General features: G+C 34.6%; 1 protein-coding gene across 1 annotated transcript; it reads left to right on the plus strand.

The window, feature by feature from the left end:
* Positions 1 to 14,238: 14,238 nt before the first annotated feature.
* On the plus strand, positions 14,239 to 14,742 carry LOC131630191 (uncharacterized). The gene has a single exon (XM_058900980.1). The coding sequence runs from the start codon at positions 14,239 to 14,241 to the stop codon at positions 14,740 to 14,742; it is 504 nt and encodes a 167-aa protein (XP_058756963.1).
* The last annotated feature ends 3,355 nt before the right edge of the window (positions 14,743 to 18,097 follow it).

Consider the following 18,097-nt stretch of genomic DNA (forward strand, 5'->3'; position numbering starts at 1 on the left):
AACAAGGCTCGAGGTAGTTGACAAAAGCGTATAACATTAAATGCGATGTTGTACGGAACACGCAAAGCATTAAATGCACTCAACGGTCATCTTCTCCAACGCCTATAAATATGAAGTTCTGATGAGAAGCAAGGTTAACGATCCTGAACAAAACAACTCATATTAACTTGCTGAAACTCTGTTCTATTCAAAGCTCAGAATCTTCATCTTCATCAAAGCTCACTACATTGCTGTTGTAATATATTAGTGAGATTAAGCTTAAACGTTAAGAGAAATATCACAGTTTGTGATTATAGCTTTTAAGAAGCAATTGTAATACTCTTAGAATTGATTACATTAAGTTGTAAGGAACTAGAGTGATCGTGTGGATCAGAATACTCTAGGAAGTCTTAGAGGTTATCTAAGCAGGTTGTAACTAGAGTGATCGTGTGGATCAGAATACTCTAGAAAGTCTTAGAGGGTATCTAAGCAGTTGTTCCTGGAGTGATCAGTGTGTGATCAGAAGACTCTGGAAGACTTAGTTGCTGACTAAGTGGAGAACCATTGTAATCCGTGCGATTAGTGGATTAAATCCTCAGTTGAGGTAAATCATCTCTGCGGGGGTGGACTGGAGTAGTTTAGTTAACAACGAACCAGGATAAAAATAACTGTGCAATTTATTTTTATCTGTCAAGTTTTTAAAGCTACACTTATTCAAACCCCCCCTTTCTAAGTGTTTTTCTATCCTTCAATTGGCATTAGAGCGCCGGTTCTAAGGTGCAAGCACTTAACCGTGTTTAGAAAAGATTCAGGAAGAGAAAAACGCTTCAGTAAAAGATGGCTGATGAAACTGCAAAGTCTACACCTACATCTGGCTCTGCTGAGCAACACAACGGTAACAATGGTTATACTAGACCGCCGGTATTTGATGGTGAAAACTTTGAATACTGGAAAGATAAACTGGAAAGTTACTTTCTTGGTCTAGATGGTGATCTATGGGATCTTCTGATGGATGGTTACAAACATCCAGTAAATGCCAGTGGCGTAAAGCTGACAAGGCAAGAAATGAGTGATGATCAGAAGAAGCTTTTCAGGAATCATCATAAATGCAGAACTGTTTTGCTGAATGCTATCTCTCATGCTGAGTATGAGAAGATATCTAACAGGGAAACGGCCTATGACATATATGAGTCCTTGAAAATGACTCATGAAGGAAATGCTCAAGTCAAGGAGACTAAAGCTCTCGCTTTAATCCAGAAGTATGAAGCCTTCAAAATGGAGGATGATGAAGACATTGAAAAGATGTTTTCAAGATTTCAAACTCTTACTGCTGGATTGAGAGTTCTTGACAAGGGATACACCAAGGCTGATCACGTAAAGAAGATCATCAGAAGCTTACCCAGAAGATGGGGTCCTATGGTGACTGCATTCAAGATTGCAAAGAATCTGAATGAAGTTTCTCTGGAAGAGCTTATCAGTGCCTTGAGAAGCCATGAAATAGAGCTGGACGCAAATGAGCCTCAAAAGAAAGGTAAGTCTATTGCATTAAAATCCAATATCATGAAATGCACTAACGCTTTTCAGGCTAGAGAAGAAGATCCTGAAGAATCAGAATCTGAAGAAGAAGATGAACTGTCCTTGATCTCCAGAAGGCTAAATCAACTCTGGAAGAACAAGCAAAGGAAGTTCAGAGGCGTCAGAAGTTCAAAGAAATTTGAACGTGGAGAATCTTCTGATGACAGAAGATTTGACAAGAAGAAGGTCATGTGCTATGAATGCAATGAGCCTGGACACTTCAAGAATGAATGTCCAAAACTTCAGAAGGAAAATCCCAAGAAGAAGTTTCATAAGAAGAAAGGTCTTATGGCAACCTGGGATGAATCAGAAGATGATTCAGACTCTGAAGATGAGCAGGCTAACTGTGCGCTGATGGCGACAGAAGATGACGGATCAGAATCTACATCAGAATCAGATTCTGAAGAGGTATTTTCTGAACTTACTAGAGATGAGTTAGTTTCCGGTCTAACTGAACTTCTGGAATTCAAGTCTCAGATTAGTCTCAAATACAAAGAGCTGAAAAAGCTATTTGAATTTGAAACAAAGAAGCTTGAGTTGGAGAATTCTGAATTAAAAGAAAAACTTTTAAAATTATCCAATAATGTTGGATCTCCTTCTGATTCAGAAAAATCTACTCCTAGTCTAAACCATATTCTGAAAGAATATGATTTAAGTTTCAGGAAGTTCTTATCTAGAAGTATTGGCAGAAGTCAGCTAGCTTCTATGATATATGCTGTGTCTGGAAACAAAAGAGTCGGCATTGGTTTTGAGGGTGAAACCCCATACAAACTTGAACCTGTTGATGAAATGAAATTCACATACAAGCCATTGTATGATCAGTTCAAGTATGGCCACTCCCATGATATTAGGCACACTTCACATGCTCAAAGTTTTCACATAACACACACCAAAAAGCATGTGACACAACCTAGGAAATATCATGAAACTCACATTAAAAATTATCATGCTATTCCTCCTATTGCTTACGATGTTAAACCCAAGTTCAATCAGAACTTGAGAAAATCTAACAAGAAAGGACCCAAGAAGATGTGGGTACCAAAGAAAAAGACTAATTCTTTTGCAGATTCTCTTGGCGACAAAGAAGATAAAAGTCAACATGTCATGTCACCTGGACTCAAGTTGGTCTCAACACTTGAAGGGAAGGAGGATTGTCTTCCAAGTTCTGGTACTTAAATCTGTTGAAGAAACTATGTTCGTAGGAGATCAGAAAAGAAAGTTTATTAGTCTTGGAACCATATGTTTTGTTTGTTTCTATAGCAATGATGTTTCGTTCTTGAGTATTCTGAATGCTCTAAATGCTACAGAATATACAATATTGAAACATTGATTGTGGACGAATCAATAAATATCTGGTTTGACGATAAACTTGTTTCTGATGAAACAAAGCAGCTTAAGAATTTCTGCAGATACAGTTTTGTCTTATCAGAAGCTGCAGAACAAAGAAGTGAATCTCCAGAAGCTGTGTATATCAGAAGTAATGGATCAGAAGAACATTCAGATTTATATCAGCACACTTCAGAAGGAGTGTTTCCAGAAGAGAATCTTGATCAATTCAGAAGCAGTGATTGGAATCAGAAGGCGTAAAGCCTATTGAATATTTCACACCTGTCATCCATTATCTGATGATGAACACGTGTCTCTACGGTCAGTACGAAGCGTGCAGTTGAAAAGACGCCGACCTAGGTAACTGTTTTAAATCATTTCTTTTACCACGATCTCTCTCCTCACGTCACTCGTCTTTTAATGAAAATGATTTCTTTTGATTCTGAAACTATTCATTTTGTTTATTTATTCTTTTTCATTCTCTATTTTATATTCGTCTCCTTATATTCTTTTCAAATCATATCATACATCTTTTTCGCTCCCTTGTCTCTCTTTCTTCTTGCATTCTCTCGTTTGAAAAGTTCTTAGCCGTTTTCTAAAACCCTAATCAAAAACCCAGTTCGCTTCTCTTGTTCGTTTTTGTTCATTCTGCATCCATGGCTGCCTTCTCATCCCAAAATGTTGATACATCTGTTCCTCACCATCTCCAAGAAGAAACTTTTCAACTTACTCCTGTTGTTGCATGCTCTATTCCCAAGGACAATTTAGAAGTTCTATGTGAACTTATTGTTGATTTTGACAACCTTGAAGAACATGGATTTCATCTTAAAGAAGACATCATCTTTCAAGGATGGACCTCGTTGTTTGCCGAGTTCGTTGGCCCAGTTTATCCGGATCTTGTCAAGGAGTTCTGGGCACATGCTGTGGTTGCTCCAAAATCAATACTTTCTTTCGTCCATGGAAAGTTTGTTGTTATTACTGAAAACATCCTAAGAGTGATGTTTGATCTGAAAAACCCTGAAGGGGCTTTTGAGATTGATCAAAGGGCAGTTTGGGAAGATGTTCTATCCACTCTCTATCCAAATGTCAAGAAAACAAAAAGCGTCAAGGATTTGAGAGATGTCTACAAAATCTGGACAAAGATCATTCTTAGGTGTTTCTACCATAGGAAAGGAACACATGCCTCGGATTTCATCAGTAATGAGCAAAAGTACATTCTTTATTGCATTGCCACTAGGAAGAAGGTTGATGCGATCTACATCATCTTCAACCACTTGTGGAAAGCAGTAAAGGATTCCAGAAACGCTTTCAGAGAAAAAGGTGGAACAATCATTCCTTTTGGAAGGATTATTTCAAATCTTTTGGTGCATTCAAAGATTGTTGAAAGCTTGGAATCTGAAGGTATTGTGAAAGACCTTGCTGTCACATCTGGGGCTTGTCTGAATGCATTCACTTTGAAGAAGATGAAAGTAATTAAGACTATCAGTAAGACTCCTCAACCTCTTACTGATACAAGAATCAGAAGAGCACCTGTTCTTGCTGAGTTTGAAACTTTCTTCAACTGTGAGGTACCTGTAGTCAAAACTAGGTATCTGTTATCACAAGAAGAAAATAAATATCTCAAAAATCAAGAGAAGGGTGCTCCAATGAATATAAATAAGAAGAAGGAAGAAAGGACTAAAAGAAAGCATGATTATCCTTCTGCTGTCTCTAAGAAACAAGATGTTTCTAAAGAGGTCATTGCAAAGGTTGCTAAGTCTGTCTCTGATGAGTTTGAGAAGAAAGGGAAAGAAGCTGTTGAGAAGAAGAAAACAAGAAAAAGGAAGATGATTCTTCAAGAGTCTGATGAAGAAAATGTCTCTCAAGAGGCTGAGAATCAACCAGAAGTTCTGGCATATGTCAGAAGGAAAGAAATCTCTAGCGGCAAAGCAAAGATTATTGAAGAGCCGAAGTGTAAGAAGCAGAAGAAGACTGAGGATGTGGCCAAAGCTTTTCTGAGAGGTTCCAAAGGTATATGCATTTCTGAACCTGATTCTGTTCCTGCTGTTCGTTCAGAAGTTGCACCAATAGAGGTTGTCCCTACACCTGAACCAGAAAAAGCCACATCAGAATCACCTGTCTTTGTCCATGTTCTTACACCTCCATCTTCTCCTATAACCATTTCTTCCTCTCCACCTACCATAAATCCTGTTCTGGATATACCACCCCTTCAAACCCTCTTTCCATCTCAACCTTCTCTCAATGCCACCTTTGAACATACTCCCTCCACCTCTTAAAACAATCTTTGTGATTCTCCTCTTCCAACCTCTGCATCACATGAGCAGCTGCTCCGTGATTGCAACTACACTCCCAAGCCTCCCCACTATTGCAAACCGACAATTATTAACATGCTTAAATTATGTATAATATCTACATTGTTATAACTTTTATTGCCCTGTATTAACATATGTATTACTATTGTACCATGACTCCCAAAGGCGCCCTTATATATGTTTCCAATGTAATACAAGAACCCAATTCAGCAACATCCTCTACCCTAACATTAACTTCCCCACGACTCCCTAAAACCTTCAAAACAAGAACATCATCCCCAATTCTACCAACAACACTAGCCTTCAATCCAACATCAATTCATAACAGTTCTAACTTCCAATAACTAAAATTCTAAATTATCAAATAAACTCAATTCATAACAGTTTCTAAATTCTAATACTGGTGCAAAGTTCCAAGAACAGAAATTCTAATACTCAATTCATAACAGTTTCTAAATTCTAATCATGTCATACAACTGAATTTATAGCAGAGTGAATAAAATTGAATCTGAGTAACAATAAGCAGAGAGAGAGTGGAAGCTTACAACAATGAGCAAAGAGAGAGTTCCAAAGTAAATTCATACCTCTAATACCCAGATGAAAGATATTTTGTTTTGCAGAAGAAGAAACTCGTAACTGGGGTCAGATTAGGGTTTTTCGAATTCGCTGAAGGGATTTTCGTTAGATATGGTTTCAATGGTGAACGGCCTTTTTGTGCGAGAGGGAGAGAAGGAGATGGTTGCAAGGTTTATTGGCGTTTTTGGCGAGAGAGAGAGAAGAATATGGTTGCAAGGTTTCTTCGTGTGTGGTCGTTGCAGGAAAGGGGGAGAGAAGTGAAGGAAAAACGCGTGATTTGTTTATTTTGTTTTAAAATTTTTAATATTAAATAAGCTACGAGAGCGCTTTCCAAAAGCGCCTTTGTAACCATACCTATAGCAGCGCTTTTTAAAATAAAAGTGCTTTCGTATCCTACCCCTATACCAGCGCTTTTCAAAAGCGCTTTCGTAGGGCCCCTATATACCCCTATACCAGCGCTTTTTAAAAGCGCTTTCGTAGGGTCCCCTAACCCATGCCTTTACCAGCGCTTTTTGAAAGCGCTTTTGTAACCCCCCCTATAAGAGCGCTTTTTTGCGTGTTTTTTAATTTTGTTTTTAGCAAAACCTATACCAGCACTTTTCCTAAAAGCGCTTTCGTAGGGGTGCTGCTAAAAGACAAATTTGACGTAGTGTCTGAAGGAAATTGGATTCTCTACAACTTTGTCTCACACATGCCAAGGCCAGAGGCGCTTCATTCAAGAGATATGGTCCAAAAGATTATAGGTCCTTTTCAAAAGTCAACCAAAAGCAATTTTTTGTCAAAGCCCATATCATCAAGATAAAATCTTCAAATGAAAACAAGATTCCAAAGTGGTTTATAGAAGACATCTTTAGGTTTCCCAAAAGTCATAAAACTCTTCCATATCTTAAAAATTGAGAGAGATATGCATTGTCAAAGTTTGGCAATTTTGAAGGAAAAATGTGAAACAAAAGTGGTTCAAAATGGATTTTCTTGTAAATGGGCCTAACTTTTTAGGATTTAATCTTGATCCCCAAGTTATCCAAAACTCCAAATATGATTTCCACGAATATTCATGATTTAATTTATTTATTATGAATTTTTATTCATTTAAAAAGTGATTAAAAGTCAAATAAATCAATGGAAAATCATAAATTTTGTTTAGATGAATATTCCAATCAATTTCAATCACTCAATGGGACAAGATATGAATCAAATTCGTGTGAAAGGATATTGGAAAGAGAAAGAACAAAATTGGTCCAATTTAGAAAGATTTTATTCAATTATCAATCAAAGTTCAATTTCACAAATTATGAAGATTTGATTCAATTTAGTTGACCTAACATGTTCTCCTATAAATACATAACATAGTGCAATGCATTAGGGGAGGAATTTCTGGAGAAAGAACCCTAATCAAGAAGTAAAAATTCACTCAAGAACATAGATTCGGTTTTGGAGTTTGGGAGAGTTTCGAAGCATTCTAAAGGCTGCAATACAATCCTTGAAGGATTCTGAAGCTATCTGGAATTGGTTTGCATATTATGATTTAAAGTGCTTTTTTTGTGGTAATTGGTTGGAATCTAGTTCCCATTTATTTTTTAGTTGTTTGGTGGTGAAAAATATTTGGAGTGAGATAGCTAATTGGGTTGGTAAAGGGGACAGAGTAGAGAGTGAGTGTTTGTCGAATTTTATGGATTGGCACTTGTTTTTTCATAGCAAATAAGTTAAACATAGGAAGTTGGGAGTGGTGTGGCTTGCCACCACTTGGACCATTTGGTTGGTTAGGAATGGTGCTTGTTTCCGGAAGGAAGTTTGGAATGTGAATAATACAGTTTGGAATGCTAAGCATTTAGCGTGGAGATGGTCTTTTTACGGGAAAATTACGCACCCCAATTACTCTTTCTACGAGTTTTGCATGGATCCCTTGCATTTTTTGTCGTAGCCGTAATTGGTTTGTATTTTTCTTTTTTGTCGGGTTTTTCCCGTTTCCTCGTGTAAACAGGTTGCAGAACCCTTAGTTCTCCGTTTATTAATATATCTTGCTTACACAAAAAAAATATTCCCTGTTAGAGGATTTTTATTTAAACAACTAAATCCATTTGTTTTCATCTCACATAATACCTTTCCCTAGCTAAGCAATGCAATACTCATCAAATTTGTGAAACACCATGGCCCACCAGCTACTTATCAAATTTGTGTTCAAAAGAAGGGCAAAATTTTATAGTTGTTTAGGAAAATGTATCTAGTATTAGACAATCGGATGCATCATAGAAACACTCTAATCAACCTATTTATAATTTAATAGCTTATATGTTTGGATCTTAGTTCACTATTGATTGAAGAGCTTATATGTTAGAAATTTTGGAATTTTAGAAAATGCTCTACGGACTTATAATTTTAAGAAGGAATCTTTTTTATTCTTTATCGCAATGATACTACCTAGAAATCATGTTGGATATTTTTTTATTTATTAAAAAAATATCTGATTTATAAAATTCTACTCGATGTTAGTGTAATAAATATTTGTCTGGCTGTGATTTGGAATAGAAAATAGAAAAATAGAATTGTTTTTTGATTTGGTAAATCTTGAATAACTGTTGCACTAGCTCTTTCATTTGTTTTTGTTAATTAAATGAAAATGTTTCAGTTAATTTTGTCAAATGGAGTCTAGAGAGTGGATCCCTGATCTATGAAAACAAAGTCAAGAATATATTCGAGGGGTTAATGAATTTCTTGAATTTGCTTTTCAAAAGTCTAAAGACAATGGAAAAATATTGTGTCCTTGTATAAAATGTGCCAACTGTAAGTCACATACTCGCTCAAGTGTTTATGAACACCTAATTGATCCACGTCGTGGATTCCTTAGAGGTTATACACAGTGGATATTTCACGGTGAGAGACCCACAACATCAAGTGACACAAATGAACAACATTTTAAAATGGGACATGATATGGATGGGTTAATTCATGATGTTTTTGCAATGCCTACATTTTCTGGTGAAGGTGAAAGGAATCCAGAAGTAGGAGAAAATGTTAAATTTTACAAATTGGTGAAAGAGAATGAGCAAGTTCTATATCCAAATTGTAAGAAGTATAGCAAACTATCCTTTATGGTGCATTTATATCATTTAAAGTGTCTTCATGGGTGGAGCGACAAGTCAGTCTCTATGTTATTAAATTTATTGAGAGATGCTCTACCAGAAGGAAATGTTTTACCAAAGTCATACTATGAAACAAATAAGATGATTTCAGGGTTAGAAATGGGGTATGAAAAGATCCATGCTTGTCCCAATGATTTCCTATTGTATTGGGATAAACATATCAATGACCAAATAAGTCAAAAGTGTGGTACTTCAAGGTGGAAAACAACAAATGAGGATGTACAAGCTAATGGAAAAGAGACTTCTGAAAAGCGGAAGAACTTACCCGCAAAAATCCTTCGTTGGTTTCCTTTGAAACAAAGGTTGTAGAGGTTATTCTTGTCATCTAAAATATCTGAATCAATGAGATGGCACCATGAGAGTAGATTGAATGATGGTTCTCTTAGGCATCCGGCTGAATCACTTGCTTGGAAGGAATTTAACTCCCGATATCCAACATTTTCGTTAGATCCACGTAATGTTCGATTAGGGGTGGCTTCTGATGGATTTAATCCTTTTAAGACTATGAGTATAACTCATAGCACTTGGCCTGCCATCCTAATTTCTTACAATCATCCTCAATTGAGAAAAGCAGCAAGATTGATTGTAAGATTTTCTTTCATTCATATATGTCTTTTGGTTTGCTGCTTTGTTACCTTCTGATTTTGGAGAATTTGTTATTTAGAGTGTTTGTGTGTCACTTTGATTCTAACTTTATAAGCTGGCACATCTGACTATATCATTTTTTTAGTATGGTCATTGCATTTGAGTCCACAACTTATTACTATTTGAATTATAAATTTTTTCATTAGCTCTTTAGTCCCCTAACATGGTGACTATATCATTTTTTTTGTTTAGCTTTATGGACCTTATCATGAATCTTGTTGCTAGTAGTATTGGCTTGTTTGCAATTACAGTGTCAACATTTTTGTTCAGTTATATATGATATTTCAACATTAGTTACTTCATCACTAGTTTATTGTGAAAATGGTACAAGAGGTGGTATTTCAACCATTTTTTAAGTTTAAGTTTTTTTTGCATGGTTGTTTTTACAGTGTCAACACTTTTGTTCAGTTATATAGAGATTTGCGGGAGAAGATGTGAGTGACATTTTACGAGCTGCAAGACAGGTATATTTTATTTTACTCTTTGAGTTCATATTTTAGAATATTATCAAAACAATAACTTAATTGAATTTGTAAATTTTTTGTTTTATTTTTTATAGGTGACAAATGCTTCTAGTTCCCCCGAACAAAGGAATTCTCCAAGTCCTTCCACTAACGAAGATCAAAGAGAGAAAGATTAGAAGCTGATTTTATATTGGATGTGTTTTTTGTCATGTGTTGTGTTGTGAGTTCTTTGTTTTCTTATTTGAATGGATTTGGTGACTACTACTATCTAATTGGATTTGGTTTTAAATCATATTGCACTTTATTGCTTTGTAGGGATCTCATGCACATGCATATTTAGGTGGTTGTAAGTTTTTAGATTTATAATTTTATGATGGATTAGAAGCAAACAGTGGCTGTCATATTGTTATACTCTAAGATATTTGGTGCAATTTTAATTTTGAAGCATTTTATTATATGGTTTGTCCACTCTTTTTTTGCGTGTTCTTCAAATTTCATTAAAAAAATACATTTTATTATATGGTTTGTCCACTCTTTCATAACAATGTCCAAGCTTATTCGATGAATGAAAGTTGTTGGTTGCATTTGCAAGCTTAATAAAAAATTAAATAAAAAAATAAAGTGGCTAACCAATAAAACTCTACAAATTTATTTCATCTCATTATGCACATTACATAGGATTCCATACTAGAAAAAAAACAACAAACCATACTCTCCCGAGGCTGCCAGGCTAGTGCTAAATAGATAGGTAATAGATATTGATAACAAGGATACCGTAGTGACACATATCCGCATTTCACAGACAAAAACTCCCTCCTATGCAAAACCAATCCGAATTATGCCATTATAACTCGACCTACACTCTTTGTTCTTTTTCACCTCTTTTTCATTCTAGCGCAATCACATTAAGCCCGTTATCCGTACACATTCATAGTAAGGAAACCGGTTAGCGACTATGATCCTTTTCATTAGCACAGGGTTCTAGTTACAAAAGTGGCACACCCCTTTTTATAACCCATCGCAATTGTGGGGGATCGACCCGTAATCCGCCCTACCGAGTCCAATACCAGAGACCAATGGACCAACTAACAATGGGCGTTACTTTTTTTTTTTAGAATCAACAACCGTTGGGCTAAATGACCGGGTGAGGGTCACCTAACTTAGAAGGTGTATTCCTTTTTTTTCTTCAATTTAATCGAACATTCATTCGTTATTTTTCAGGATCATTCACTTATATTCATCGGCCGCCAAACGTAGATGTGCTTAAGATGGTGCCGACTGCTAGTATAAACTACTTAAGAGGCTACTTCAAAACTTAGAACTCGAGGTCTCGGCATAATGGTTATTCAAATCGGACACACATACTTAGGGAATTTAGGGTGTTAGGACGGTACCGATAGTATCAAAACTTTCCTAAGTCTACTTAACATAGCTTAGACGGCAATGGTGAGATGGGCAAGTCTTCTTCTTCTTCTTGGATGGTTGGCATGATAGATAATCTAGACGTCTTGGTTTGAAAGTTTTGACGGCGAATATAAGATTGTGTTGTCGATACCCTTTTGGACTCTATAGCCCTCCTATTTGCAAGCTTAGCCTCCAATACTCTTTTGTTCTTCATTAAATTCTTCATTGCCGTATTCAAGAGTATAATTTCGTTACTTGTGTATCTTATATTTTCACTCTTGTGTATCTTAGATGGCATTGGTGAGACGGACGAGTCTTCTTCTTGGATGGTAGACATGATGGATAATCTAGACGGCATTGTTTGAAAGTTTTGACGACGAAGATAACATTGAGTTGTCCATACCCGTTTGGACTCTATAGCCCTCTTATTTGCAAGTTTAGCCTCCAACACTCTTTTGTTCTTGAAAAAATTCTTCATTGCCGTATTAAAGAGTATAATGTCGTTACTTGTGTATCTTATATTTTCACCTTTGTGTATCTTAGATGGCATCGGTGAGACGGACGAGTCTTCTTCTTGTACGGTAGACATGATGGATAATCTAGACGGCTTGGTTTGAAAGTTTTGACGACGAAGATAACATTGAGTTTTCGATACACGTTTGGATTGTATAAACATTTTATTTGCCAGCTTAGCCTCCAACCCTCCTTTTTTCTTCATTGAGTTCTTCATTGTCGTTTTTAAGAGTATCATGTTGTTACTTGTGTAACTTATATTTTCACCCTTAATTTTGTAATCATGGTTTTTCTTTGGTTTTGATATTGGTGACAACGTTGCTTTGGATGGATTCATTTTACTGTATACGAGTAGTAACTATCTGAATTAGGCTTTTTCTTGTGACTTTTTATATGGAAATGAGTCTAAAGAATGAATTATAATTTTGTGATTCTCCATTAAATAGGTAGATTAGTTAGATAAAGGCTATAATTTTTTTAAGGAAAAGTTTGTTAGAGAGATTTGAAACTAAGATTATAAATAATTTATTGACTTGACTTTTAAATTATGTAACCATTTTTTTCACACTGTGTTTGTCGTTGTTACCTCACTGTTAATTTAAAATAAATTTCAAAAAAAAAAATTGGTTTATAAAATTGAATAAAAAATATTAAACGTATTTATTATTTAGTATTTTAGTAAGTCTACAAAAAAATTTGTTACGCTCGTTTTATAGGAATAGTTTGGTACACTAATTTTACAGGAATAGTTTGTTACAATAATTTCAAATATTATTTTATTATTTAGTCTTTTAGTAACACTCCTTATTAAAACTTTTGATTGAATGTCTAATATTTAATCTACATAGAAGGCGGATTTATAGGATTAGTTTGTTGCACTTTTAAAATTAGGGTCATAATAATTTGTTTTTTTAAGGAAAATAATGACTTAATATCATATATAGCTCTAATTTGTTTCAGCTTTTTTTTTTAAATAATTATATAAGATTTTTTTCGTTTCAAATTTTTAAAAATTATTTAATTTGTATGGTGTTGTATATTTTTCTTCTTTAAAAATTACAAATATTTGTTAAAAACATATTTTAAATAATTTTTTAAAATATTTCAATATTTTTTATTATTATTTTGGATATTAAAATTTTTTAAATTTGTAAACATTTTTTAAATAGGCTTTCATTAAAAGTTATTTTGAGATAAATATTTTTATAACTAAAGTAAGATTTTGAACATGTTTTAATCGTCAAAATTAATCTCTCAATTTATAAAAAATAAATTTCAAAATAAATTTAAAATTTTTATAAAATTCTTTTATAAAATAATTTTAAAATAAAAAAGTTCACTTTTTTAAAGTTAAAAGGAACCGGCCTATACTTTTGTTATTTTTTTTAATGATTTTTAAATATAATATTCTTTTAAATACAATGTTAATCATCTCAAATTTTATGGATATTCTTTTAATATATAAAAAAATAATTATTTAGTTTAAATGAAAAATTCATTTTAGAATGTAAAATGAGTTGTATCTATCAATAATTTATAAATTAAATAATAAATTGAAGATCTATCATAACAATTCCAAAACTAAAATTTGTTAAAATAAAAAATTAATAATTATTTTAGTTTTACAATTTATCCATCTTAGAAAATTTAAATAAAAAATAATGTATGTTGTTCTATTCCAGTCAAATATCTAAAGCTGGAGAATCATATTTATTGTTTCACAAATGTTCATTCCAAGTTGTCTGAACCCAATATCGCCTATCATATATAACCCTTCTCCTACCCTGTAACACCCTAAATCTCGCACATAATTTATCAAAGAATTTAATCAAATAAATTGTCGTAAGAACAAAATCTATTGATACTCCTTGAGTTTTGATGATAACAAAGTACTGTTTTTTTAATAGGCAATTGAATATAAGAACTCGCACTAGGGGTGAAACCCTTACAATACAGAGAAGCTACACATGATTGAAACAATCCATTGGTACTTTATACCAATCGTAGATACTAGGAAGCGAAAGCGGATTAGAACTAGCTAACCAACTCCAAGAAAAATACAAAATATTGAAATACACCTTATCAAAACTATATGAAACATTATCAAAGAGTATTGCATTTCACATAATCCATATACACCAAGAAGTAGCGAACCAAATTGTGTTAATCTTCTTCCTTATAGTGGCGAATGAAGTGGTGGATTATGATAGAAAAGAAGAAAGAGATTGTTTGCTTTTTAAATTGGATTTTGAGAAGCCTTATGCTAAAGTTAGTTGAAGTTATTGGCGGTATATGATGAAAAGGATGGGTTTTGGGGGAAGATGGATGGGATGGATTGAGTTATTGGTTTTCAATAGTAAGATGTCGGTTCTTGTTAATGGTAGTTCTACCAAAGAATTCGAAGTGTTCCGAGGGTTGAGACAAAGTGACCCCTTCTCACCTTTTCTTTATGTTTTAGTGGCGGAAGGTCTTTTGGGGTTAGTGACGAAATCCATTGAAGTTGGGGATTTAGCCATAAAAGGTTCTTGTTGGGTGGAAAATATTCAATTTGCATATGATACTCTACTTGTGCGAGAAGGGACGTGGAAGCATGTTTGGGCAATTAAGGCGGTGATTCAGGCATTTGAAATTGTGTCGGGCCTTGGAATTAATTGTCATAAAAGTAAATTGATGGGTATTAATTCAAGGGGTCCGTTTTTAGAAGCCGCACCAGTTCTTGTAAAGTGGAGGAAAGAAAATTTTATTTCCTTGGTATTCCCATTGGTTTTGATCCTAGGAAGGATACGACTTGGAATCCTCTATTGGTGAAAATGAAGAATCGACTGGGGGTTGTAAAAATCACTTCCTCATTTTGGGAGGTAGGATTACTCTATTGAAGTCTATTATTTCTTCTTTGACCATATTCACTATGTCTTTTTACAAAATGCCAAAGAAGGAGGTGAAAGAGTTTAATAGGATCCAACGCAAATTTTTGTTAGGGGGTGGGGTGGAAGAGAAAAGGAAGATTCTTTGGGTTAGTTGGAAGAATGTAATTTTACCTTTCACAAAGGGGAATTAGGGGTAAAAAACATCGAAGTATTTAATTTAGCACTCCTTAACAAATGAAAATGGAGTACCATACCTCACTTTCAGTTTATCAGCACAATCAATGACTCTGAAGATTCTTTCAATTTCCTTCAGTCACTTCTGAGCACCTTCTGGATCGTGAGTGCCCTTGAACAATGGAGGATTGTTCCTCTGAAAACTCCCCAATTACCTGTCAGCACTGATCCCAACTCCATCAGCATTTCCTCCCAGCACACCAGCAATCATGCCTAAAGCCTTAGCGATAACTGTAGCAACTTGCCCTAAAAAATTAGCTTTTTAGAGTCGCCTTCTATTCTACCAGGGTGAATAGGAAACCCTACGAAGTTATAGAGAATTATGGGTAAGTTATTATAATCAGGTCAAAGGAAGGTGTTAGGCACCCTTAACCCTTTCCTAAGGTTTTAAGTTTAAAGCAAAGGTTCGTGGCTAAAGAGTGAAAGGTAAAATTCGAACCTAATTAGAATTTTGGGGAAGGGGACTTGCCTTGGTTATCCAAGTGCCTACGAACCAGAGTCTACGTAGTTCGGGTCAGAGTTGTACGCCTTAGATTTAATATGAAGGTATGAAGGTATTTTGAATTACCTTATCGCAGTTTTGAAATTCATAGTTTGCAAGGTATTTTGAATTACCTTATCGCAGTTTTGAAATTTGTAGTTTGTAATTTTGTAAGAGAAATTGTGTTTTAATATGGCGTACAACCCTAATTATAATATTTTCTATTAATCGCGATGATCAATAGATTTGATCACCATAACTAACAAATAAAATAAAGAATTGCTAATTATTCTAACCGATTAATTCGATTATCACCATTAGCAAATAAATGTGTTTTAAATAAATTCTTTGAAGTAATTTATTCATCGTTAACCATCGTAATCAATAAGTTTGATTAAAACGAATAACGAATTAAGGAGGGATTACTAATCATCGTAACCAATTGAATCGGTTAAAACCCTTTAGTAAATAACCCTATTTAGATATATTATTTAATTAATTAAATAATTGATTATTAACCATCGCGATCGATTAATTCGATCGAAACGAATAATAAATAAAATCTTAATTTTAGTATTAATTAATTTTGAAAATCAAATTTTATATATATTAAAAATATATTAAGTTAATTAAGTAATTATATAAATAATATAAAAATAAAAAGATAAACCTGGGAGTGATCCTGTCTGGTGCGCTTTGAAGATCATGCATGGTAGGGAAGCGTGCTTCTGGCCTTTAGATCTGATTGTGATATGATCCTATCGTCTGGATGTGAGGACGTATGGTGAGCGCGCGTAGGCTTGTTGCGTAGGATCTGCAGAATGTTAATTCAAGAAAAAAACAAACAAGGGCCAGGGATCGATCCCTGGACCCTTTAGTCACCCAAACACGTGCGTTACCACATGTGCTGCGTTTTTTCCGTGTTAAAAATACCACTTCAGAATAATATTAACAAAAATATAAAAGGTAAATTATTGGTTCAAACCGAGTCAAACTGGGCTTATGTGGCGCCGACTAGCAATCAGAATTGGAGAGAGGATCAAGACTTTTGACCAGCAAATATAGACGCTCCACGTGTGGCTGAGAGGAAGCTTTGCACTGTTCACCTTCTTCCTCCTTGAACGCTGCGGATTTAGCCGCAAAATTTGCTTCGGATTTACCTGCGGATTTTTCTGCAGGTTCTTCCCCCCCATGCATACGACTTTGAAACCTACAAAAGATGAACCAAACGCAAACCAAGATTGCCCAAATCTATCAAACCAAGCCTTGCGAACACCATGGCGTAATCGTTTTGGATCAAAACCTCTTGTAGCATAAAAAACGCAAGCTTTCATTGTTTTTGCCCTAACCATGGTAACTTGGAATTCTCACGTGAAAGCTTTGACTTAAGGGCATGGACGTTCTCTAAATCATACCATAAACTCATAAAAATCGTCAAATTACACTATAACACCAAGATATATGCAAAACGAAAAATCCAAAAACATATGAAAACATGAACAATGCGGTATGAGTATGTAAACAATATGGGTGTCGTGTATCAGTCAAGTTACTCACTCTAAACTACCTCAGGAAGATGATTGAATGAATGGTAAGCCTTGAAAACCTCTTGAAACAGGAATACGAAAATTACACCTTTTTTGGAAATATTTCCTTTGAAACCCTAGTGCTTTGGCTCTGATTTTTCATCCTCCCTTGATACAGATATAGTGTCCATGTTTATATTGAAATTTGATAGTAAACCTTTCCAAATTTGGTTCAATCCTAACCATCTCTTTCCAATATCAATTACCATGAAATTTTGATTAAAATTAGGATATTTGGGTAATTGAAACTGATTGTAAAAATCAAATCTTGGATTTAAAACAAATTATTCATATTTTATATGATTTATTAACATTTAAATGAATTAAAATTCAAATAAATAATTAAATTCCATAAAAATAAAATAGTTGGTTTTAAAAGTCATGATAAAGCCCATGGCACGTTTGAACCTCAAATCTTAGGCCCATTGGTACAAAATATCAAACTTCTCCATTTCGCCTTAAGTGCATTTTCTCCAAATCGACCAACTTATGCAAGTCATAACTCTTTCAATATTAATCATATGGAGATGATCTAGTACTTTTTGGAAAGCCCAAGATGTCCTCTACAAGCCACTTTGGAACCGTTTTTGTGTTTGAGGACTTTATCCTGATGATATTGCTCCTGAAAAAAAAAACAACTTTTTGCGATCTCCTAGAAGGACCTGTAATGTTTTGGCTCATATCTCTCCAATGGTGCATTTATGGCCTTATAATGTATGATAGAAAGTTGTAGAGAATTCAATTTCCTTCAAAATAGGTTTTATTTGGGAAATATTTGATACTGCATGTGAAAGTTATGGCCAGTCAAAGTTTAGTTGACTTTTTAGACCAAAGTTTATTGATGAATTGGCTTCTGGCCCGATTACGAAAATGTAGAGAATGCCAAAACGGTCTTGGCCGCGCTAAAACCAAGCTCATTTGACCTTCCAGTCAAAGGTTATGAATTTTGCATTTTCCGCATAAACACACTTTCGCACCGAACTTTCTTGAAACAA

Source organism: Vicia villosa, unplaced genomic scaffold (genome assembly GCF_029867415.1).
Source record: "Vicia villosa cultivar HV-30 ecotype Madison, WI unplaced genomic scaffold, Vvil1.0 ctg.000655F_1_1, whole genome shotgun sequence".
NCBI lineage: Eukaryota > Viridiplantae > Streptophyta > Magnoliopsida > Fabales > Fabaceae > Vicia > Vicia villosa.